The 19,252-nt window shown below is 36.6% G+C and overlaps 1 protein-coding gene across 2 annotated transcripts in view; it reads left to right on the plus strand.

The window, feature by feature from the left end:
• otud5a (OTU deubiquitinase 5a) overlaps positions 1-18,430 on the plus strand; it is a 30,296-nt gene extending 11,866 nt beyond the window's left edge. For both annotated transcript variants that reach the window (XM_052563747.1, XM_052563748.1), the window contains 7 exons: positions 7,905-7,969; positions 8,059-8,215; positions 11,650-11,798; positions 14,403-14,588; positions 15,157-15,364; positions 16,392-16,508; positions 17,878-18,430. In XM_052563747.1, coding sequence (XP_052419707.1) covers positions 7,905-7,969; positions 8,059-8,215; positions 11,650-11,798; positions 14,403-14,588; positions 15,157-15,364; positions 16,392-16,508; positions 17,878-17,999 — 1,004 coding nt within the window. In that variant the 3' untranslated portion in view covers positions 18,000-18,430. The remainder of the gene's footprint in view (positions 1-7,904; positions 7,970-8,058; positions 8,216-11,649; positions 11,799-14,402; positions 14,589-15,156; positions 15,365-16,391; positions 16,509-17,877) is intronic.
• The last annotated feature ends 822 nt before the right edge of the window (positions 18,431-19,252 follow it).

The following is a 19,252-nucleotide window of genomic DNA, read 5'->3' on the forward strand; positions in this document are numbered from 1 at the left end:
ATGTGTCATTAGTAACCCTTTGAAATAATCAATAATAATTTTTTTTTTTTTTTTGAAAAGTGTAAAAAAAATTGTTTTAAGGTCAGTGACAATTGTGACCGGTGGGATGATGTGTGTACTGCATTAACATATTTCTGTAGTCAAACTCTTTATGTATCTTAGCCCAGCTATTTAAACTGTTTGATCACATTCAATGGTTACTATTATGCATAAAAACCCTTATACAACTTTGATAGGAATCCTATAGTAAAAATATCAGTTAAGTTAAAAAATATCTGTTTGCGTTATGAAGCAAAATTGTGAAACAGCTACAGGAATAGGTCACCCAAAAATAACATATTTACTTGAGATCATGTTAAATTTGTGTGGCTTCGGTTACATATAATACATATTACATATAATTCTCCTGATTATGAATCAGTGCTAGGCTTTAAAATGGCAAAAAAGTACTCAAGTCTCGTATTATCTTTTCTTTTGATTTGTACAGCATATTCCAGTACTTCTAAGGTCTTCTAAATCTTTGTGTAAGGACTAGACTTAGATTGAAGCCATTATTTACTGATGCTGATTATTGCCTCTTTTGGGCTTTTAACCATTTTGAATAGATCATTGAGTAAATCTGATTTGTGACCTGGATCAAGTAATTCAATTAAAAGATCCGACTGAAGTGAATGATTCATTTATAAATTAGACATGATGCTAGGGTTGAATGTACATGAATGATGAATTAAATTATCAGTCTGTTTCTCACACACAAAAAAATCATACAACTTAAAATATGTAAGTATATATATATATATATAGAGTTAGAGAGAGAGAGAGAGAGAGGAGGAGGACTAAATAAATAATGACAATATATATATATATATATTATCTTTTGTCACTATTTATATCTTTTATTATGGTTGCTTTTTATGAAAGCTTTCCTTTAATGTTAAGATTGCATGCTTTTTTCATGCAGATCTCGACAGAAAAGCCGGTTCTGTGATTAGTAGTAAATCTCCAACACGTGCTTTCAGATAGAGCGGCATTTACTACACATAGCCGTAGTTCACTGACGAACTACTCTAACAGCTTTGCGCAGTAAAAATAGCAATCCAAACATTTGACACCACAAGAAAGCTTATTTTTCTATTCCTTAAAAAAATAATATATTTAGATTATACATTTGCATTAAAAATATTTAAGTTACACAATTTGAGTGAGAATTGAAAATTGAATATTTTGCTTCAGAATTTGCCTTCATGACAGCAGCACTTGAGGTGACATGAAGAAAACCTGATAATCATGTTCTCCAGCATGATTGGGATTTGCTGATGTTTAGCCATAAAATGTAAAAGTTTATAATCTTGAGAATTTCTTCATTTTTTTTTTTAAAATCCTCCCAGATTTTGTAATGTGGTTTATATTTTCAGCCCTATCAGTTTGGTATACAATCATGGCCATAAGTTTTGTGTTTTGCAAAGTTTGCTGCCTAAACTGTTGTGGTGTTCATTCACATTGTTTCTAGAGTATATTTTGTAGAGTGATTAGATGCATTTTAAATAATTGCTAAAAGCTTCATTGGCCAAAAAATGAACTTTTCACACACACACACACACACACACACACAAAAGCTTATATTAATTGACTAATAATTTCAGTAGCACATGTGAAAAGTGTAAATGAGTACAAGTCAGGTGAAATCACTATCATTCTAATTAGATTGTAAGAGCAGACTGATTGCTATAAAAGGAAGGTAGAAGCACTTCCAGTCATTGTGTTCTTGTTAGCAATGGTTAACTCCAAAGAAAGACATGCAGCCATCATCACTTTGCATCAAAATGGCCTCACATGCAAGGAAATTGTTACAAGAAATATTTCACCTGAAAGAACCATTTACCTGATCATCAAGAACTTCAAGGAAAGAGGTTGGACTGCAGTGAAGAAGTCTTCAGGACGTCCCATAGAATGCTACCATGAGTCAGTCCTGTGTTGTGCCAACAGTAAAGCGTCCTGAGACCTGTGTGGGGTTGCTTTTGAACTAAGGGAGTGGGTCACCATAATTCTGCCCAAAAACACTGCCAGGAATAAAAAATGCAAGTGCATTCATCCAGCAAGAGCGACTTCTTCCAAAGATCCATGAGCAATTCGGTGATGATACGTTAATTTCCCAGCATGATGGAGTACAATGCAAAAGTGATAAATAAGTAGGGGTGTCCCTGACTAAGGATTTTCATAGTCGAATCGGAATTTTCTAATCTTGCTGATATTCGACTAATAGTCGAATCATATGTGTTTGGGGGCAGGGCAAAATACATGGAGTCAAGTCAGACATTCGACAGCCATAATTACTGATGTTAACACACAGGGAAAATGTGTAACAAATGCCTCGCAAATACAAACGGGGTAAATAATGTTTTATGTTTGGATTAGAAGATAATTAACACTAAACGTCAGTGAAACCCTAACAATTCGCAATTTTTACAATAGTGATCTCATTATAAAGTTAGCCTATATGACAGTAGTTATTAATGTTCTGCATTTCTGTTTTGAGCTGAAGATGACCAGTAGTGTGAGCATTTGATAGCAAGGTTTGAATCAATGGGATTAAACTCATAATTTCATATAGAATACGCTTCGTTATTAATACAACATAACATTAATATCAAGACTGATAGGCTATCTGCAAAAAGAGCCCGAATGCACATGAACATCTGCGGGGCTCTGAATGCGGACTCCTTTTGTGGACGCGTTCTTCATGAAACAGTGTGCAGAAACACAGCAGCTAAGCTCTAAAAATTCACAGCGTTTTATTATAATAATGGTAAGGGTGTGACAGTCCAGTCATAGTTATTAATATTCTGCATTGTAGTTTGACATGCTCGTGCTGCGAGGTAAAGAGATAATCACCATAGTACTACAATGAAGCGCTTGACTCAAAACCAAATGCATCTTATATCAGGTAAATAATATATCCACGATATATATATATACACACACACACCGGCTGAAATCACTTGTACTCTACCTGTTGAAAAAATCCATCTCTGCCTGTGTCAGTTTGAGTCTTGGTAAAGTTTTAAATCCCTGCCGCCAAGATGCTCCTCTGTCGGTCACGGATTATGGAAAGTGAAACATAAATCTATAGAGGTGGCTGGATTTATTCACACACTTTAAAATATTTATTTGAAGCTCCTTTCGTTTCAGATTCTTATTCACGGCTTTATCATAATAGGCTGCATATTAACTTATTGGGAGAAAACGGCAAGTTCAATGTGAAATCAGACATTTGAGCGCTCATATATAGTCAGAATGGCATAATCAATAACACCTTGCGGATATTCGACTGTTAGATTGGTAGTCGAATCAGGCTCCTCGAATCAAAGCATCAAATCTTCAACTATTTGGGGTCACCCCTATAAAGAAGCGGCTTGAAGACCTTTATATCTAAATTTTTTATCCATATCAAAGGCAACTCCCCATAGAGAACCTGTGGTCAGTCCTTAAATGGCGAGTGGACAAGCAGAAGCTAACAAATTATGATCAACTCAGAGAACCAATAAGACAGGAATAGATCGCCATCAGTCAGGATTTGGCCCGGAAGCTAATATCCAGCATGCCAGAGTGCATTGCAGAGGTTATAAAAGAAAAAAAGTCAAGACTGTAAATAAAGGACTCATATTTTTTTTTCCAATAAAAGCCTTTAAAACTTATGATATGCTTATCATTGTTTTTCAGTATACCGTAGAAACGCGTGGAAAAATAATCTACAAATACTGAAGCAGCAAACTTTGCAGAACACAAATGTTTTGGCCATGACTGTAGGTTCTTGGTGTTTATACTGAACTGTCTTTTCATTTTGGCAGTTTGTGTTTCACTTCATGGCGTCCATACTGTTTACATATGACACATTTCCTGCTGCTGAAGTATGTGAATGGAGTTTCCTAAACTTACGTAGGTTGTGTAAAGTTCCTGGGAATCTTCAAATTCGATTCTTCTAATTCAGCTCATTGTGATGTCACAGCGGCTCTGCTTTTTGAGGATTAACCTTATCGATGACCGCCAAACCTCAGGGGCGGGTCTAAGCTCTCTCTTTTGTAAGCTGGGCCTGCCTCTTTCTTAGAATCGAGACACTATCTGTGGCCTACATTAGTGGAAGTGAGCTTGTGGTTTTGCTCTTGCTTGGTGGACCTCTGCTCTTCTCTTTTCTCATGAATTCTATCAGCGGCATCGCTCTTTCGTGGTAGACCTACCCAGCAAGTTTCTCTATTCCGCTTTTTTTATTCACTGCCGATCTCTTCTCATCAGCGTGTCCACTGGCTGCGAAGAGGTCAACCACTTGCTTTTAGTGTTGGGAAACAACCTTTGCTGAGTGATCGTTGCGGTGGGTTAGTCATGTTTTCACTGCTGTTGAGACACAGTTATGTGAATGTAAACAATAAGGTTTGTCTGTGTTCTGTTTGTTTGCGTGATCATCAGAATAAATTAATTGTATCCTTATCTCAGAGATCATTAAAATTGATCTATCAATCAGATCAAAATAAAATATTTTTTTGTCTGTTAGAAAGTCTATCAACACAATAAAAAAAATAAAAATCCTCTAGGTTCCAATAAATAAAGCACATGTTATAAAGGGTGCAGCTTGCATAAAATGAGTGTAGACTTATAACATGTATCTTGGGATCAGAATATCGCATGGCTAGATTTACACAAAAAAAGTAATTTTAGTTTTTTGCAAGAAAGTAACTTTTAGTACTTTTATTCAGCCGTGATGCATTAAATGGATTAAAAGCGACAGTCAAGACATATATGATATTTTAAAATATTTATATTTCAGATGTTTGCTGTTGTTTTGAGCATTAGTGTTTCATAGTTTTACGTAAGTCTTAAGCAGCACAACCATTACCAACCTTGATAATAATAAGAAATGGTTCTTGAGCACCAGATTAGCATCAGTAATTACATGTTAAATATATATTAAAATAGAGCAGTTATTCAAAATCATCATAATATTTCACAATGTCAGTGCCAATAGCCTCGTGGGCATTGGCATAGTGTCATTGCACAATGGGCGTCCCGAAGTTTGAATCACAGCTCGAGGACCGTCCCCATAACTGCCCCCCTCACTCTCTCTCCCACTTTGCTTCCTGTCATCTCTACACTGTCCTGTCATAATAAAGACAAAAAATATTTCACGATATTTATTAATTGTACTTTTTGGACTAAATAAATAGTCTTTGTTAAAATAATTTGGGGCACTTGTGGCATAATAGTGAGAGAGTCGGACTTGTAACCTGAAGGTTGCAGGTTCGAGACTCAGATCTAGCAGGAATTATAGGTGGGGGGAGTGAATAACCAGGTGAGACCCTCGAGCAAGGCACCGAACCCCCAACTGCTACCCGTGTGACACAGCAATATGGCTGACCACTTCTCCGGGTGTGTGTGTGCACTTGGATGAGTTAAATGCACAGCACAATTTCCAAGCATGGGTCACCATAGTTGGCCACACGTCACTTTCAGTTTTCACTTTCAAAATAAGAAACTCTTTCAAAATATTTTAGAAAACCTCTCCATTCGTGATATTTAGAAAAATATTGTAAAAATGGGCACTTTTGACTGGTCATTACACCAGAAATCACAGACAGACTATAGAAATCACTCAGAACACCTTAGTAAATTCTTGGAAGTGGGAAACCTTTTATATTGTCTGAATAAGTATTTATTCAGATTTGCAAAACCCACCGCCAGTGATGCTTGGGTGTTCCGATTTGTTTCTAAGGCATTGCTATGTGGTTAATTTTTGTCCCAGATCAAAAGAGCCTTAGAAACGTTTGATCACATCTCAATGTGCCATGTGACCTTTATTCATGTCCATAGCGTGGTTAAGGATTAAAAATTGACACCATTTACTCACCCTCATGTTAGTCCCAACCTGTAGAAGATATCTTGAAATTTTTTTTTTTTTTGTCAAAAAACGAAAAACAAGTCAGCATGGTCCAAATGTGTTTGGACCCCAACATTCTTCAAGATTTTTTTGTGTTTCACAGAAGAAAGACAGTCATACAGGTTAGGAACGACATAAGAGTGAGCAAGTGATGAGAAAACATTTTGGGTGGACTACCCCTTTGAAGTAAGCAGGTTTGGAAAACCCTTAACCCAAAGTATAAATGTTGAAGGTGTAATTTAGGTCAACATATACTTAAGGAAATATTTTTCCTTCATTCTCCTAAATGTTTGTACATGTAAAAGTTCCAGCTGAGTTCACAGCCCCACGTGGCAGCACCATCGTAGTAAAGCTGTTTGTTATTCAAATTTGGGGTGAAATCAGGAAAAAAAGAAGGCAGGTGTTTATCATCATATATGAGTCAGAATAATGCAAAGGAGCAAAGGGAAATCCCTGGCTCTCCCCCGCAGCACCCACTGACAACGGGTCTGATTATCCACTTCACTGTGCTGTAATGAATGGAAAGGGTAAGACAGATGGAAATACCAACATCAGTCCAAATGGGGAACCAAAAGCAGACCGAATCTCCAGCTGCTGTTTTCCTCCTGTGTTTAAACTCAGATCTTCCTACAGTTTCAAATGTCAAGGTCCTGATTTTAACAAATGAACCTGTGTCTAACCTGCCCACTGAACCTATATAGAAAAGTACAAAAAAGGTTTTATTGTTCTAAATGCTCAATGCATCTTTACTTGACAAAAAGAATAGAAGTGGCTTCGGAACTAAATCATAGTGTTGTGCCAACAGCATTCACCTTCAAATGAAAAGCTCCAAGCATTCATAAATTGGCAAACTTGGGGAGTGACATCTATAGCTAGCTTATGAAAACAACATGGACCTGCCAAAAAATGCCAACTATTGTTCATGTTGGGAACAGAACGACTTCTTTCAGATCAAATTAATATCCTAAAAAGTACAGATCATTCAGTCAGTGCCAATTGCAGAGCATAATAGCAGTAATGAAAACGTTTTTGCTGTAGGATATTCGACTAGACGTTGAACTAAACCAAAGTTTCTCCACCAACAACATGCTCTTTCTCACACCCTACACTATTGTATCAGATAACATATAGGCAAGTTAACAGGGCCTCTTCGGGGAACTAAAAAACTGCAAGTGTCTTTAAATAAAGCACCTGTATTGGTGCGTTTTTTTGAACTTTCATTTAAAGATTTTTTTTATAGCGAGGCGAGTGCAACTTCCTCAGTCTGTTCAGAAGTGTCACAATAGAAGTGGGCCGATACTGCGAAAGAGGAAATTGACTAAGAGATTCTCAGAATCTTTGCGGATAGTGGTCATGTGACTAGCCGGAATGAGCTTTGAGGCTAAGGCTAATTTGCATATCGCTTTCGAAAGTAAAAGGTGTTGGTCTCTGAGCGGAGCTCGTGCACCCGTTTGTTTACATTTGCACCATCTTTGGGCCCCTTGTCTTGCTTTGAGTCACTTGCACATAAATGATTATGATAAAGGCCACCAAAAGTGGCGCTTGCGGAATGAAACATGTAGTCTTGCACGAATGCATGCATCACAGAATTTGTCTGTCAAGCCCCTCAAGATTACTCAGTGGTTACTTGCACAGTTTTTTTTTTATACGGTGTTAAAAGCTAACTTCATGCAACTATAATAACTAACATGAACAATATTGTTTTTAAGTTTTGTTTTTGTTGTTATTTTTATGCTCTAAAAGTGAAGACATAAATGTAACAAAAATAAAGTTCACTGAAAGCTGTGTAGCATGAAATAAATGCAAAAATGACATTGTGTACATTGTTACATAACTAAATCACTTTTTATTTTGCAGAGACACTACAATAAATGGAAGAAAGTGCAATAAAATGTTATTAACTGTTGTAAAATGAATACATGTAAAGATCATGTTGTGTTTATTTGCAAATAAACCTTGTATCATCATTTTTCTACAGCTGATCAGGTTTACGGAGACCAAGATATGCACGAAGTCGTCCGCAAACATTGCATGGATTACTTGGTATGTGAATTTCTTTGGGATTCTCAGAGTATACAAAACCTGTTCATGGTTTAATTAAATTCATGCTTTCTGTATGATTTAACTTGCAGATGAAAAATGCAGATTATTTCTCAAACTATGTGACCGAGGACTTCACTACATACATCAACAGAAAGAGGAAGAACAACTGTCATGGAAACCATATTGAGATGCAGGCTATGGCAGAGATGTATAATCGACCAGTAGAGGTTTATCAGTATGGCACAGGTGAGTCAAATTTGCATTACAGTATCAATAAAACTGAATTAAGTATATTTCACTATATACCCCCATGAAGGTAACTTAGTAAATAGCGATGACGATTTGAAAATTGTTTAATGGATTTATTGGTATCGCAAGGAATTATATTTACATTTACATTTAGTCATTTATCAGATGCTTTTATCCAAAGCGACTTACAAATGAAGACAATGGATCAATCAAAATCAACATAAGAGCAAAGATATGCAAGTACTATAACAACTCTCAGTTAGCTTTGGATAAAAGCAGTACACATAGCAAGGTTTTTTAAATTATATAATAAATTATTTAAAAATGAAAAAAAAGATAAACTAGGATAGAAAAAGCTAGTCTTAGAGGCCTTTTTTGCTTTTGTTAACTGTATAATAAACAAAAAAAGAAAACAAATGGATAGAATACAAAAAGATTAGAGAAGCTAGTGTTTGTATCTTTTTTTTTTAAGAAAACAAGCTGTTAGTAAATAAATAGAGTGCAAGTTGAGGGTCAAATAAAGATTGAAGAGATGTGTTCTAGCTGATTCTTGAAGATGGCTAAGGATTTAGCTGCTCGGATTGAGTTGGACAGGTTATTCCACCAGGAGGAAAAGTTTATTTTAAGTCCATGAAAGTGATTTTGTGCCTCTTTGGGATGGCACAATAAAGCGATGTTCACTTGCAGAACACAAGTGTTCTAGAGGACATGTAAGTCTGAAGTAATGAATTTGCCTAACTGGATGGTGAAAACGTGATGAAACAATGGGTTTCGTGGAACCACAAGCAGGTCTGTCTTGGCATGGTTGAATTGTAGGTGATGGTCCTCCATTCAGCAAGAAATGTCTGTTAGTCTAGCTGAGATGCGAGCAGCTATTGTCAGATCATCAGGATGGAATAAGAGGTAGAGTTGAGTGTCATCAGCATAGCAGTGATATGAAAAGCCATGTTTCTGAATGACAGAGCCTAGTGATGCCATGTAGACGCAGAAGAGAAGTGGTTCAAGAACAAAGCCCTGAGGAACCCCAGTAGTTAGATGTTGCGACTTGGACACCTCATCTCTTCAAGATACCCTGAAGGACCTATCTAACCGCGTTTCCACAGCTGGAAATATACCCAGGAACTAGGGACTTTGGGCTGATTTATTCACAATTTATTCGGATAATTTTCAAAATATTACTATTATTTTGTCATGAAATGTAATTTTAAAAGTATTATAGTATGTTATCAAGTATGCTGCTGTTTGCAGAATTACCATCACATGTCACCAGACTATTTGCCTAATCTTCACGGTACTTTAGACCACGGTGAAAACGCAGAAAGCAACAGGTCTGGGGGGAAAATAGTTCCTGGGGAAAAAAGTTCCTGGTACAACTGCTCCGGGTAATCTCGGTGGAAACGCGGCATCTGATAGGTAAGACTCAAACCACTGGAGTGTGGTTCCTGAGATAATAGGAGCCCTTTGCTAATAGGGTTGACAGGAGGGATCTGGTGTTTAACGGTGTCATATGCAGCGGACAGATCCAGCAAGATAAGTGTTGAATTTCGGTTGAATGTCCACTTCTGAAAACATGATTGCTGTCAAGGAGGTTGTTCTGTGTGAGAAAGGCAGAGACTTGGTTGAACACAGTTCATTCAAGTATTTTTGCAATGAAAGGAAGAAGGGAAACCGGTCTGTAGTTCTCTAAAAGAGATGGGGAGAAACACCAGTGTGAAGGGATGTGTTAATGATGTGAGTGAGTGCAGGTACAACTGCAGGAGAAATGGCTTGAAGGAGATGAGATGGAATGGGATCAAGCAGACAAGTAGTAGGATGATTAGAAAGGATGAGTTTGGATACTTCTGTCTCAGAGAGTGAAGAGAAAGATGTGAACGATTGCATGTTTGCTGTTAAGATGTCCTTGACAGATTGAGGTGTGGAAAATTGTGCACTGATGGTTTTAATTTTATTGATGAAGAATGTGGCAAAGTCGTCAGCTGTTAGAGTTGATAATGGAGGGGGAGGAGGAGGACAAAGAAAGAGGAAAATGTTTTAAAGATCAAGTGAGAGTTAGACGAATTGTTAATTTTGTTATGATAGTATGTCCTTTTAGCAGTGGTGACATTAGCAGAGAAAGTATGGCCTGGCCTGGAAAGACAAGGGACAGACAGTGTCTAAACAAGATGGAGTAGAAAGTATCAGTAGCACTGTTAGCATCAAGAGATTATAACTGTTTAGGGGGAGGAAGCGAAGATGAAACCATAGCAGATATCCTGGAGGATGAGAGTTAGCATAGGTTATGTCAAATGATGACATGTGGAGGGGTATGTGATGAGTCAGGAACCATGTTGAGATTAAGAGTAAAGAGGAAGTGATCCGAGGTGTGCAGTGGAGTAACCAGTACATGATCAGTGGAGCAGTGTTGTGTATAAACAAGGTCCAGTTGGTTGCCTGATTCGTGAGTAGCCATAGATAAGCACTCTCTCAAGATCAAAAGAGGCAAGCAAGATGTAGAAGCCTGCAGCCTGAGTTTAATCTAGGTGGATGTGTAAGTTTCCAAGCATAACTAGGGGAGTACCATCCACGGGTAAGGTTGAGAGCAGCACATCTAATTCATCCGAAAGTTACCTTGTGGTGCTGGGGGTCAATAAACAACTACAAAATGGATTTTAAATAATAGTAATAGTTACTGAATGTGATTCAAAAGAGCTGTTAATACCCAGATATTAATTTCCAATCGTTAGAGATAAGCAGATCTGTACCTGTGGGGTACAGAGTGTGGGGAAATGAGAAATTACTGGAGAGTGCTGCAGGAGTAGCAGTGTCCTCTGGTTTGATCCACGTCTCTGTCAGGGTCATGAGGTTTAGTCCTGAATGATTAGTAATAGATGTTATGAAATCTGCTTTGTTTACTGTAGAGTGACAATTCGAGAGACCAATAAAAAAAGAAAGTAGTGTATTATTGTGTTGCCTATAGTGTGTGATGCGTGGTCATAATAGTAGGGATACGGAAACACATAGTAAGAGTTGGTCATAAAAACTGAAACAGAAGTCAAGCAAGGTGAAGAAAATAGAATGAGTCAAAATTGATCCATTGCCAGTGTCCCTGCATGGTGAAGTCACACGGTCTTAACACGATTGCTGCTGTGACCGCTGCCGTGGTATACTAACCTTTTTCATATCAATTTGATATAATGGGAATTTAATTAATCTAAAACACACTTTATTGTTTATCACAACAAAGTGCTAATCAAGTGCACAACACTGACATGTATGCAATACAGTACGAGACCAAACGCAACTTCAGCGCGTCTCAACACAGTAAACAAAACAAGCATGTCATATGTTTAACAGTCTTTGTGGTGATGCATGATGCTCTTATATTGATGCACAAGTAAATCTGACTCCTTGTTCTTTGTGTTGCTAAATGTTATTTTGATGGCTTCTTTTAGAACCAATCAACACGTTCCATGGCATCCATCAAAATAATGACGAGCCAATCAGAGTTAGTTACCATCGGAACATTCACTACAACTCTGTAGTGAATCCCAACAAAGCCACAATTGGAGTTGGGCTCGGACTTCCTGCCTTCAAACCAGGGGTGGGTATCTGCAATATATATATACGTTTTCTTCTAAAATTTGATTTTTTTTAAATCAGACTTCTATGTGTAGGTTCAGTAATGAATAGGTTCTGTTCATTGTCATTGAAGTAAAATGACTGAACCTGCACATAGGAGCATGATAAAAATGCTAATTTAAGAAGAAAATTTCAGACAGCACTTAAAGGCTTTTGCATTTGAACTCTTCATATATGAGTCAAGTATTTTTACTGACTACTTTATTGGGACCACATTACATTGCTTTTAAAAAGTGTACAACTCACTGTATTAAAAATAAGTAACAGACATTTAGTAACATGGTGTGATCCATTAACGAAGAAGTCTTTTTTTAAGTGTCATTTAGGTGAGAATATCCGGTGATTGTTTGCAACTGTGCTGTAATTTCAATGTGAAATATGCGAATTGCTCTTGCACTTTGGTGTTACTATTGTCTATGTGTATTCTTGCACGTACACCTCAATCTGCTTGTGCAAGAACAGCCATTTTTTAACATGTTTAATTTTTAGAAATGCAGTAATGACCTGTATTTCCTATTCAGGAATGTTCAACAAAGTCATTGTGGGTTTGTGAATTAGGAAGTCCATTGAAAATACTTTCTCGTCAGATTGTTCCTCCCATTGACTCAGGCAGTTCCTACTGAATTTGCCGACAGTTGTCATCAAAGCCACAAAGAGACAACAAAGTGTGACCCGACTTGTCCCATTTCCCAGACTGCTCTGGGTGGAAGAGGGGGGAAACATTCCACATGTCGGTGGTTTCGGGGGAGCCCTATTAACAGCACACTGTTTTGTTTACGTGCCACATGCCTTGTGATAATTTAAGCCGGGCAGATCAAAGACAAATCATGCCTTCCTATCAAAAACAGAGGCGCAGTGTTTGTGTGTTGGAGCTCTCCGACTAATTTGTGGCTAAGAAGGAATGCTGATATGAACATTTCTATTATCACTCGCCTAAAGTATCGATCAATAGCTTTGTAACTTTAACAACATGGAGGCAACATTGTCTAGAAAAGCTAGACAAAGTTTGGTGGAGGAAATGCATTATATAGTTAAAAAGTGTGTTATTTCAGGCATTTCACATGCTTTAAGATCTGGCTCCCCCATATAAGTTAGTTTAGTACAACAGACTGTCCAGACGGGGAATGATCCAGTACACTGTCCAGACACTGGTGAACTGTTCCAGAGCAGAGGACATGTAGCACAGTGAGAACAGCAAGACAAAAAAGACATGCATCTAAAAAATCGGTTTACAGATATACTCTGTTCCGTGATTGACCAATCAGAATCAAGTATTCTACAGCGTTGTCATTATGTTCATTAGCCTAAAAATGGGTAGTTTACAGTGGCTGTCAAATGCAGATTATCCAATCAGAAACCCTCTGTTTTATGAGATGCATTCTGTTTTTCTGAGATACGTTGATGATGATGATGTCCATCATCTACTATTAAGTGTTTATAAAAAAAAAAAAAAAAAAGGCTTAAAGCTCAGTATGTACTTATCTTCAGGGCTCTTGAGCAGAAGGCATTCGCACCTGTCACCTGAGGGGCAACACTGTGGCTTTACCCCTCCTCTGTATCTGTCTCTTATGAAGAAAATGACAGACTGACGGCAATAAGCATAGTATGCATACATACTATTTTTGTCACAACTGGCTTGACGGGAGTTCAGCGCTCGACGTCAGGTTTTTAAAGACACCATGATTTTGAAATAATTATTTTTATAAACTGTCTCAAGATGGAGCACGTTTCACTTTTTGCACTGTCTTGCACTTACTCTAGAGTGAACAAAAAAATCTATCATTGTTTGTTTAAAGAAATCATTTTAACAATGTGCTTCTGAATTGAATAGTCATTTTATCTGAGCAAACAAACAAACATAAACGATTTTAGAAAGATGTTTTTGAAATAGTTATTTTTATAAAGACTGTCTGAAGATAGAGAATTTTAAGTTTTTTCCGTTCTGTCTTGCACTCTAGAGTGAACAAAAAAATATTGTCGTTTGTTCTTTCATTCATTCATTCATTCATTCATTTTGTCATTCTGTCTATCGCCTTTTTTTAGTTGTTAATTAATTTATTCTTTCTATCTATTGTTCTATTATTTTTCATTTATCATCTATCTATCTATCTATCTATCTATCTATCTATCTATCTATCTATCTATCTATCTATCTATCTATCTATCTATCTATCTATCTATCTATCTATCTATCTATCTATCTATCCAGCCATTCAATTTTTCACTGTTTTCAACGTGTGATATAAGAGACAAAACTTTTGGGACAAAAAAATTACTCAGTGCTGTGATTGACCAATCAGAATCAAGTATTCTGGAGATGGTCATTAGTCTAAATATAGGTTGTTTACAGCTGCTGTCAAATGCAGCTCCTCCATTCAGAATGCCCTCTGTTTTATGAGATGCGTTCTGTATTTCTGAGATGAAATTAGATGACTTTTAGAAAATGATTTATTGCTAAATTTTCATCTTCAAGCTGCTTGAGCAGAAAACATTCTCACCTGTCACCCAAGGGCAAAAATGTGGCCTTTAACCTCTCCTCTGAATCTGTCTCTCCGTCTCTGTGCAGTTTGCAGACCAGTCACTCATGAAGAATGCCATTAAAACGTCAGAGGAATCCTGGATTGAGCAACAGATGCTGGAGGACAAGAAGAGGGCCACGGATTGGGAAGCCACTAATGAGGCCATAGAAGAGCAAGTGGCCAGAGAATCGTACTTGCAGTGGCTTCGAGACCAGGAAAAACAGGCACGACAGGTGTGGAACCTGCCCGTTTCATTGCTAATCCAACTAACTACCTAAAGTCATTTGTCATTCCATCAGAAGCTGTGTTTATATTCTAATCAGTAGGAGTCAGGTAGTTAGCATGCGACAATTACTTAACAAAACCTTTGGCGTCATAAAATAATCGCTGGTTTAATGCTGGTCTCAAAGGAATTATTTCAGAAAGTCACAAGTTAGCTGTGATGAGTGCTTCATCAGTTAAGAAACGCATAGCTAAGACTATCGGCTACGCAAATACCTGCAGCTTATGTGGTTTTCGTTTTCACACTTCAGCCATCTGTGAAGAAGTCCATTCTTCACAGAAGCTATAGGCTTTCTTATAAATCACTTCTTGAACTGACTGACAGCAGTGTATCAGAAAGAAAGAAAATGAGTCATTTTATCTAAGCAAACCAGTTTAAGAGATTTTACATAAACCTACTTTCTGTAAATGTCCTTGTTTAAGAACGTTCACTATTTTGAGTGACAAACTTTGAAGATACCGAGTGCCTGTTCACTTATCATTTGTGAATGAACGTGTTTACTTTTGTGACTCCCTCAGCCTCGTAAGGCCAGTGCTACGTGCAGCTCTGCCACGGCTGCGGCCTCCAGTGGTTTGGAAGAATGGAATGCCCGATCCCCACGACAGCGCAGCTCCGCCCCCTCTCCGGAGATCCCTGATCCTTCGCACTCGGACACACCCGCTAAGCCCCCCTCCCCGGCTGGAGCAGCCCTCGCTCTATCCAAGCCCCCATCACCCTGTGCACCAGGTCTGTTTTCATTCTTCACAATAAGGACAGTGACCATTAAAACTATCAGTTTAACTGTGCGATACATTTCCTCCAGCAAGCCAGTTTATAGGGTAAATGCCACATGATGTTCATGGTTAATTGAACTGATTATAAGGAAACCTATCAAAAACATGTCCGAGTTCAAAATCTGAAGGAATTAAATGAGAAATTATATTTTTGTGCAAAGAAAGCTTATTTGTGCAGTTTAAATTCTGTTAAGTACTCTACCATTAGAAATCTCTTCTGCTCAACGAGGCTGCTTTCTTTGATCAAAAACAGGAATATTGTGAAATATTATTACAATTTAAAATAAACATTTTCTATTTGAACATATTTTCAAATGCAATTTATTTCTGTGATGCAATGCTGAATTTTCAGCATCATTCAGAAATCATTCTGATATGCTGATTCAATACTCAAGAAACATTTCTTATTTTTATCAATGTTGAAAACAGTTAATATTTTGTGAAGCATGATCATTTTTTCTAGAATTATTTGATGAATAGAAAGCTCAGCATTTTTTAAAAAATGGAAATCTTTTGTAAGATTAAAAATAACTTTACTGTCACTTCTGATCATTTTAAGTCGTCCCTGCTGAAAAAAAAAAAAATTGAATACATTTTTCCAAAAAATCTTGGTGACCCCTAACTTTTGAACGGGAATGTATATAAACATAAAAATATATTGAATATTAATATAAAAACAGTATTACAGTAACAGATATGCATGAGAATAGTAGTGGTATAATAAAGAGAATGATCTTTAAGAGTGATCATTAATTAATTAAAAACTCTCAAAACTAAACTGTCCAGATGCATTACAGTAATGACTATTTGTGTGTAAATATACTTCATTTTAATGTCACTATGCAAAAAAAGGTTTTTAATGCAATTTGTTTTTGTGGTCTTTTTATGGAATTCACCCCGAAATCACTGAGAAGCGACATAGGTCTCTGTACTTAAGTCCTTCAAAAGAAAGATTTTCTGTGTTCTGTCTCGCTGTTTAGGTCCCAGTAACCAGGCTTGTGTTGGACCAGACAGACCCACCTCATCTTCTCTGGTGTCTCTGTATCCAGCACTGGGCTATCGGGCCATTATGCAAGAGATGTCCCCTACTGCTTTTGGTGAGGAAGTGAAATCACACTTGCCAATCTGTCCTGCCTGATTCAGTATGAAAGAATCCAGGGCTCAGGAATGCCATGTTAATCACGGCACTCGCTCGCCTTCCTCATGCATCTCACACAACCTGAATCTGTGATGTGATCCATGTGATTCAGTGTGGAGCTGTGTGACTTGTACCCAGCACTCATGCAGAAAGCATCATGTACTGTACGGTCATTATGTGCAGTTAAATACACTTGATTTCAGCTGAGTATCGGCACACCCCAGCTACTGTTGACATCAGCATAAAGAACTTAAGAAGGTGCAAATAGGGAGGGAAGGTTCTTGACAGTTGTAACTCTTGTAAAGGATATGCATCAGTCTGAAAAGATGAAAAGATGGACACCTACTCATTCTTTATTATTGCTGTTATGCACATTTAATAATAGTAAAGGTGTTAAAGAATAAAAGACTCTGTAAGTTTCTATGTATGTTGCACACTTGGTTTGTTTTTTCAATATCATCAGCCTTAAAAATTAGATCGTTTTTAGATTTATAAAGAAAATTTTATTTTAAGACACTTCTGGTCAAAAGCTTCGAATAATTCAGATGTTTTTCTCTTCTGCGCAACAATGCTGAATTTATTTATTCAAAAATACATAAAAAAACAGTATCATTGTGAAATATTATTACAAGTTAAAAAACTGTTTTTTATTTGTATATATTTGAAAATATTTTTTTTTCCAGTGATGCAAAGCTTAACTTTCAGTGTCACATGATCCTTCATAAATCAAATAAATTAATCATTTTATTCACTAAAGATGTATTAAATTAACAAATTTATTGATAATGACATTTACTGTGATGTAAAAAAATATATGTTGCAAATAAATGCTGTGAACTTTATTCATCAAAGAATCCTTAAAAATATTTCACAAAAATATTAAGCAAAAATAATTGAGCAGCAAATCAGCATATTAAAATGATTTTTGAAGGATCTTATGACACTGAAGAATGATGCTGAAAATTCAGCTTTGCATCCCAGGAATAAATTACGTTTTAGAACATATTTAAATACAAATAAGTTATTTTAAAATGTAATCATATTTCACAATATTACTGTTTTTACTATATTGCTGATCAAATAAATTCAGCCTTGGTGAGCATAAGAGACTTATTTCACATTAAAAACATTGTAATTATTCCAAACATTTTTACATGTAGTGAATACAATTATCTATAAAACTAATTTCAAGCATTTGAGCAGAAGCCTTCAGATAAGAATTTCAGCCATGTGTGTGAAATGTTTTGACTTGTGGTTTATATAATATGCTGTGTTTTTATCTGTGTCAGCAAACCATATTGTGTTTTGGTGCTCTTGTTTTGCAACAGGCCTAACAGACTGGGAAGATGATGAAATATTGGCGTCCGTCTTGGCCGTGTCACAACAGGAATACCTCGACAGCATGAAGAAAAACGCCATGCATAGAGAACCTTCTCCAGACAGCAGTTGATAAAGGAGGGTTGAGGCACATCTGCATCTGAAGCAGGAGGCAGATACATGGGGATCAAACCAGTCACATTCTTTCCATCATCATGCAGTTCACATTGTCCACCCTTTCCTTCCCCCATCCACCCACCCATCCATCAGTCCATCACTGGCCTCAGCCATCCAGCAGTGATGGCCCATTGTTGTGATACTCACCTAACCACTCCTTTTCTTTCTTACATCATTCACACCATCATTGGACTCCTTTAGGTGCATGTGAAAATAAACATGACTGATATCGATATAAAAAACATGGAGAAACGAAAACTTATTGAAAAAAAGTCATACTTTATCCTCTTAATTAATTGATTAATATAATCTTGTTTTATTTTTTTGTTTGGAATGAAAATGCTCTTTTTTTTCTTGGAATAAAAAAGAACTTTCTGAAGAAATATACTTATTTGTTGTCATCCTGTTCATACAGTCTTGATTCATATTTTTTGAATATTTCACTATTACTCTCAAATGTGGAAAACAGTTTTATTAAAGAATGAAGTGTGTCTGAATAGTTGGGTATATAGATATGCATGCAAGTTTAATGCAATGCTGCAAACTACCAGTCCAGAGTCTCAAATGATTACTAGGTCATTTAAGTCGGATGAGTGAGGTATTAATATCTGCTTATAAAGCATTATCATACACCATCGCTTAGCTATAAAAGTTCTGTTTTTCTAGGTATATCATCATGGAGACAAAACCACATTCGATTTTGTAAATAGCTGATGTGGGACTGTCCCACATGCACAGAGCATGCTAAAGCATGAGTCATTATGCCCTTCAAACTAAGATCATCCCTATTTATATGGCAGATGTGCACAATATTTGTGCTAAATGACTGGTGTTTTTTTTTTACTTCAGTTTTTTTATTACTAGTAAATAACCCAATAGTGATCAGTATGTTTTTTCATTCCTTTTTTTTTTTTTTTTTTTTACTGGTGACTAGCTATTCAAGTAATTAGAATGTATTACTTGGGTACTACTTCATTTCTCAATTCAGATTCAATCTGAGTGTTTAAAAAAAAAAGGGGGGGCACATTTTTCTATATAATTCTATATGAGGATCTGGGGGTTAGATTCACTTAAATGTATCTGTTCCACTTTTTCTAGTAGTATTTTTCTCTAGTCGTATCCATATCAGTTATTTGTACCTAATTATAATGAGACACGAATATCTGTTTAAATTGTTACTAGTGGCATTTATCTCTGCTAAATGCTTTT

The sequence above is a fragment of the Carassius gibelio genome, chromosome B8 (genome assembly GCF_023724105.1).
Source record: "Carassius gibelio isolate Cgi1373 ecotype wild population from Czech Republic chromosome B8, carGib1.2-hapl.c, whole genome shotgun sequence".
Taxonomy (NCBI): Eukaryota; Metazoa; Chordata; class Actinopteri; order Cypriniformes; family Cyprinidae; genus Carassius; species Carassius gibelio.